The sequence below is a fragment of the Solanum lycopersicum genome, chromosome 11 (assembly GCF_036512215.1).
Source record: "Solanum lycopersicum chromosome 11, SLM_r2.1".
In the NCBI taxonomy this organism is placed as follows: domain Eukaryota; kingdom Viridiplantae; phylum Streptophyta; class Magnoliopsida; order Solanales; family Solanaceae; genus Solanum; species Solanum lycopersicum.
Window position 1 is genome coordinate 14,043,138 of NC_090810.1, and position 6,513 is coordinate 14,049,650.

Here is a 6,513-nt window from a genome sequence, read left to right on the forward strand (position 1 = left end):
ATTTTATTTTACCATTTTAATTTTGTAATTCTTTATAATGAAAATTAAAAAAAATTAAAAATACTATTAGTTTGAAATTAAAGTGGTATATATTAAATAATATATATATTTTTAAAATATTGTACAACACTTAAAAAAATTATGAATATTAAATATTTAATTAATAAAATTATGTATAAAATAATATGTTAATTAGAAAGTAATGGATATAATAATAAAATATTGAAATAGTGATTTAGACATTATAAATAGTAGTTCTCCAAATTTAGAAAATTACTATTCAATTCTCTAAATTTGAATAATAGAGAGTAATTTGGAGGTAGATTGAAGTTTCCATTCTGTATTTTAGTTTAATAATATAGAAAATTGAGTGTTAAATAGAGATGGTCTGAAGTTGTCTGCTCGACGTGTTTGTATGTATTTGAACTACTTGCAAACTGCATGTTCAAAAAGCTCTACTTGTAAGTTTCATGCTTATACGTGAAAATATGTATTTAAATGTATATCCATGCGTATTTATAACTCGATCTCGTTAACTTAACTTTTATTTTAAAGTAATAATAATAATTTCTTTTTAATAATTTATTTAATTTTGCAATTAAATGGAATATAAAAACAAGATATGAGTCACCTAGAAATGGGGTGCCATAAACGGACTACCTTTCCTTTTCGAAACAAACAAATTTACAAAAACCAACATTAATTTTTAATCTGAAGAAAATCTTGTCAAGATGAAAAAAGGGAAAATATGCAGAAATAATCTTAATCCATTCTTTAAATCAAATTTTACTCTTCTCTGCTGTAAATTAGGTAAACTCAAAATTTTCCATGTCTGTTTACGCAGTGATCATTTGTTGTATTTCTCTTAATGTTGATATTGCCTTTTTCTTGATATAAAGATTAATATTTGATATTTCATGTAATGTTGAGATTGCTGTTTCTCAAATTAAAACTTTGACATTTGACACTTTTGGTAATTAATTTTGGATCTGATTCTTATCAATTTCATATTGTAAATGTTGGCATGGGATGAATTTATAATGGGAACATGGTCGATTCTTATAACCGACCATAACTTGTTTGAGACTGAGGCATAGTTATTGTTATTGTATTTGATGGACAACAAATGCAGTTATGACTGTGATGATAGATGAAGTTTGAATTGTTATTTGTAAACTAAATAAGAAGAGTTAATCCTTTTAAATTGATACACTTGAGTCGAGGGTCTTTTGGAAACAGCCTTTCTACCTCCACGAGATAGTGGTAACGTCTGCATACACTCTACCCTCTTCAAACCCCACTACCTGGGATTTCACTGGGTATGTTGTTGTTGTGATGTTTTTCAATCATTTCAATTATAAGCCAACTGCTAAATGATTCTTCTGTTATCACAGAGATCGTGTAGTTACTTTTCCGTTTAGATGGCTGAAAGTTATACGTCTCAACTTGATGTTGCTTCACTGAAAGAAACACTATGTGCTCAACAACAGCTTCTGCAGAAGCTTTACAATGAGTTGGATGAGGAAAGAGAAGCTTCTTCCAGTGCTGCTAGTGAAGCGCTATCTATGATTGTGCGTCTCCAAGGAGAAAAAGCTGCTGTAAAAATGGAAGCCGAGCAGTATAAGAGATTAGCTGAGGAGAAAATGTGTCACGCCGAGGAATCATTAGACATTTTTGAGGATCTTTTCAATCAAAAGGAGATGGAGATAGCTGCATTGGAGTATCAGGTGCAAGCTTATAGGTATAAGCTGTTGAGCACGGGGTGTGCAGATCCCGGGGTCGGTGAATTTAAATATCCTGATAATTTGTTGCAAAGAAATGAGACTTTAGCAGGAGAAATGAATCCCCAAGCCCTTGGAAGGCGTAACTCCGCCCCTCATTTTCCACTTAAATTTCCAAAGAAGGGTGCTCTGGAAATAGATGATTCAAGTTTAGAAAGAGAATCAAATTCAAAAACAGTGGACGAATACACAGGGCAAGAGATGAATGAGCAGCAGTCGGATACAGCAAAGAAGACTGATATTTCTAGGACTGAAAGTATCAATTCGTGTTGGCAGCAAATCAGGAAATTGGATGATCGAGTGAAAGAGATTACAGGAGTTAGTTATGCGAACTTGAGGAGTGAAACGAGGTCTCCTTCACCACTTTCTCAAAGAAGCATGAAGATAAGCAAATCGGAAAATGAAATGTACCAGCCTAAGCTCCATGTGAGCAAATCAGAAACTGGCACACCTTCTGATTCCGGTTGTTCTCCAAATGTTCTTGATGTCTTCGAAGTGCCTCGAGCAGAAAAGGATACTGTTGATATTGGATTGCCTCCTAAACACGATCGCAAGATGGTTTTGCATAATGATGAAAGGCTCGAGAGACCAGACTCTGTCCAACAAGAGGCTGTAAAATCATCGGTCAAAGATGAAGCTGAATTGCTAAAGAAGTACTTTGTAGCTGCACAGCGAGAGAAGAAGTTACGGAGAGCAAGTGAAGCTGCTTCTATTTCCTGCCATTTGGCAATATCTCGGCCTACAACCAGCATTTCTGGAACTAATGAGCTTCATTTGCACAATCGAACATCTGAGATAGGTGAAGTTGGAAGAGAAGCGACAAGACAAGAAATGGCTCGAGAAGAACTGAAGCTGTTACATGAAATAAAGGAGCAACTAAATTTGATGCACTCTGAAATCCAAAGATTGAAAACCGACAAACTCCCTCCAATTGACGAATCATCCTTACTTCCTCTATCTGAGGTACATTTCATTTAAGTTCCGTCCTTTCTTCTGTCTATAATTACTTGCTTTCAGTCGCATTACATGTGAAAATGTTGATAATACGCTTACCATTTTCAACAGGCAATGATACACTTTTCGCTCTAATCGATCTATTAAAAGTTCGAGTGCCACCAGTCATAAGGAAAAGTCTCAGCTCTTATGTAATCAAGATGTTGTCATCTGTTGATGTTAGTGACGTTTGAATAGTGTTACAGTAGTTTTAGGTTTATTTGTGTGGTTTCTGAGAGATTGATTCCTTTGTAAATTGACAACGTAGAGAGTACAGTAATGTATAGATGCACCTCGGCAACTTGGTTACATCAAGAGAGGATTGTTTTCACATTTTGTTATCCTGTTTTCAGTTTTAACATTTTAACATCAGGTACTTCTTTTGTATATTTGAAATTCTAATATAGCTGTGCCGACCCCAACTACTGTAGAATTAAGGTGTACTGGTTGTTGTTTTCGTAATTGAGATATACTGATTGATATGTCAGTCGAAAAGTTGTTCCGAAATTTACTGTCATTACTAGTCTGTCTTGCAACTTTTTAAGTTTCACATTTGTAGCCTTTACATGTCAAGCTGTTACCATCCTCCATGAAACCCCGGGCCTTGCTTCTCGAGGTCTCTTTAAGAATGGTCATCGTTGATTATGAAGTTTTGGCTTTGTCTACGATCTACTTACTCTGCTATTGTTTCTCCATGTTTCTTCCGCTATGGCTTTATTACATAATGTATCAGTGTTCATCGACAATTGGATCCATCTCTGTCAATAGCCGGTTAGTCTTTTCCACGAATTCCCCTATCGCTCTATCTTGGTGATTTTTCTGACTGATAAGTTGGTGAGGTTCGTCAGTTTGTTCTCCATCTGTAATTTTTGTTATTATTTTGTTGGCATAATACATAAATATGCCGTTTAACTTGGCATCAACTCATATTTATGTTCTCTAACTTTGGGCGTGCACAAGTATTCTGATTAGATTAGATTCCTCCTTTTCTGCATTGCTTGAGTGAAGTAAACTATATTGGATTTTGGTTATTTTGTAAATGGATTATTATTTATTCTCCAATGTTTATTATATAGCATTAGGATATATAACAGATACTCCCTTCGTTGAAAAAAGAATTATTTCCTTTCTTTTTTGGTCTGTTCCAAAAAGAATGGTCTTTCTTTTTTTGGTAATATTTTAATTTCAACTTTCCACATGACATGTTTAAGGCCACAAGATCAAAGAGCAATTTTGTATATTTGACCTAACTTTAATTTAGAACTACAAGATTCAAAAGTTTTCTTTATATTTTTAAACTTCGTGTCAAGTCAAACCAGGTCATTCTTTGTGAAACGGAGGGAGTATGTTGCATGGTTACAAGGACAAACTCTATGGAAATGAGGGAGAATTTAGAGAAGCAGTGCAAACCCTGGTCCTAATCAGCAAAAAGAAGTGCGCGAAGGGGGCAATCAAAGAACATGAAGGGGCCTCTTTTGTTTCTACTCGGATGTAGAGTCAAAATTGATGCTTTGCTATCAGATCACCTCCATTTTGTGGTTGAGGTACCATGAAAATCATGTGTTAAAATTGCTTTCTTTTAAAATTTTGAAATTTACTTTTGTCTCCCTTGGTTTAATCGACCAATTGAGAAAAAAAAAAAAACTAAAGAAACTTGGCTGAGTATGTTATTGGGCATTCCAATTGCTCTTGATTCATTGTTGGCTCTAGAAGAACGGCATATTCTCGACATATTTACATATTCTAACTTTAAGATAGGAAGAATGTTCTAAATGCATGTAAGTTTCAATACAACAATTGCGTATTTATTAATCTTTTAAAGAATTAAGAAGTGGACTCTTCTTTTGGCTAAATGATTTCTATGAACTATCATGAAGGAAGTGAAGAAGGAGCTTATGGATGAGAATTTTGTAAGAAGACTTGAAAAGTCACTATTGCTTTATACACTTATATTTTCAATTTACCTTATGTGGTTGGTGCATTGTTTGAGTGCAAGTTCAGCGATATAACACATGAGGCTAACGTATAGTGAGGTTTGATACACAAGTCATTCATAAGAAAGGAAGTTGCAAGTATCTTGGTTCTGATATCCAAGGAAATGGAAAGATTGGAACATTGGTGCAGGGTAAATGAAATGGAGGCTTGCATTTGGAGACTTGTGTTACAAGAAAGAACCACCAAAAGTTAAAGACAACTTCCACTGAGTGGTGGTTAGACCAACCCTGTATGGGGCAGAGTGCTGGCCAATCAAAATCTCTCATGTTCAAAAGATGAAAGCTGCGGAAATGAGAACATTGTGATGGATGTGTGGGATACAAGGAGAGATAGGGTTACAAATGAGGATATCCAAGACAAGGTGAGAATGGCTTCGATGTACACAAGACGTGTGAAGTGAGGCTGAGATTCTCTGGGTATGTAGAGAGGATATGAAAAGATGCCCCAGTATTGAGGTGTGAGAGGTTGGCTATGGATAATTTCAAGAGAGGTGAAGGTAGGCGAAAGAAGTATCGGAAGAGATGAGTAGACAGCACAGGACGAAGTTTCAACTTAACGAGGACATGACCTTATGTAAGAGGTTGTGGAGGACACATATAAGGATAGGAGGTTAGTAGGTAATAGTGAATTGTCTTGCTATCCGCTCATGCTAGTAATTGTGGTATTGCTCATACTTTTCTGTCCGTTTTCTGTTACTATCTGATGTTCCTTGTATTGCGGTTAATTTATTATTTGATTGTGGTTACTGTTCAGTATGCTGTGTGATACTTTCACTTCCATTTACTCTCTTTACTGTACTGCTCTAGATTTTTTTTCTTCTAATGGAAACAACTTCTCTCCTACCTCAGTAAGGTCTAGGCACACTCTACCCTCCCCAGACCCTACTTTGTAGGAATATAGTGGATTTGTCGTTGTTGTTGGTTGGTGCATTTCTTTAGAGGAGACTTCAAGTTCAAAGAAGTGTACAAGAGCTACACGTCTTTTAATTTGTAGCACCAAATTGGAAATGATCCTTCAAGGCTGTCTCTTGCCCCTCCACTCGACTGACTGTACGATATGCAGTGCAGAAAAGGGGAATGTGGCATTCAATCAGCAGGTTCCAGGTAAAATTCTAAATTGGAAGATTTCAATGGCAACATAAACGTGATATTTAATTTATGTTGTTTTTGTCTACACACTGCATTCTGCGGCCCCATATAGGATGATATGTATGAGATGACCGCGATGGGAGAAAAACATCTTTGTTTGTGCAATTAAATACTAAAAGAAAGTAGGAACAGTACTAACAGAGTTTCGATTAAGACGAGTTACTCAATTTAAGTCAGACCATAGATGGATAATCAAGTTAAACAAACACCCTTACAAATCTCATCTCATTTGTATTGCTTAAGGCATACAATCCACCTTAACTATCCTCTTAACACTACCTGTATAGTTCGATGGCAAATGCTCGTATTGCTAGGTTTGTTACAGAGGTAGCACCACCTCAGTTTGTAAATGTCATGAGACACCGCGCTTCTAAGATGCTAGATACCATCAATGAGGAGGAAAGAGAAGCTAGCAAAAGCGAGTTAATTTTTCTCAAGAGTTTTTCACCTTCATCTTCATCTTCATCTTCAAATGCGAACAATTCTAAATATTTTCTCAAACAAGTTGAGAGGTCTTTTCCTGTATATGGCAGCTAAAGCCTCTACTTAAGTTTGCTGAGAAGAATACACATTTTATCTCTTTCTGTTGCTACTTT

At 35.6% G+C, this 6,513-nt stretch overlaps 1 protein-coding gene across 1 annotated transcript; it reads left to right on the plus strand.

Annotated features, from left to right (window-relative positions):
- The first annotated feature begins 638 nt into the window (after positions 1-638).
- LOC101253960 (uncharacterized) lies at positions 639-3,236 on the plus strand. The gene is made up of 3 exons (XM_019210980.2): positions 639-810; positions 1,395-2,744; positions 2,847-3,236. Exons 2-3 carry the CDS (start codon positions 1,422-1,424, stop codon positions 2,868-2,870), a joined length of 1,347 nt encoding a protein of 448 aa, XP_019066525.1. The 5' UTR covers positions 639-810; positions 1,395-1,421; the 3' UTR covers positions 2,871-3,236.
- Positions 3,237-6,513: the final 3,277 nt, after the last annotated feature.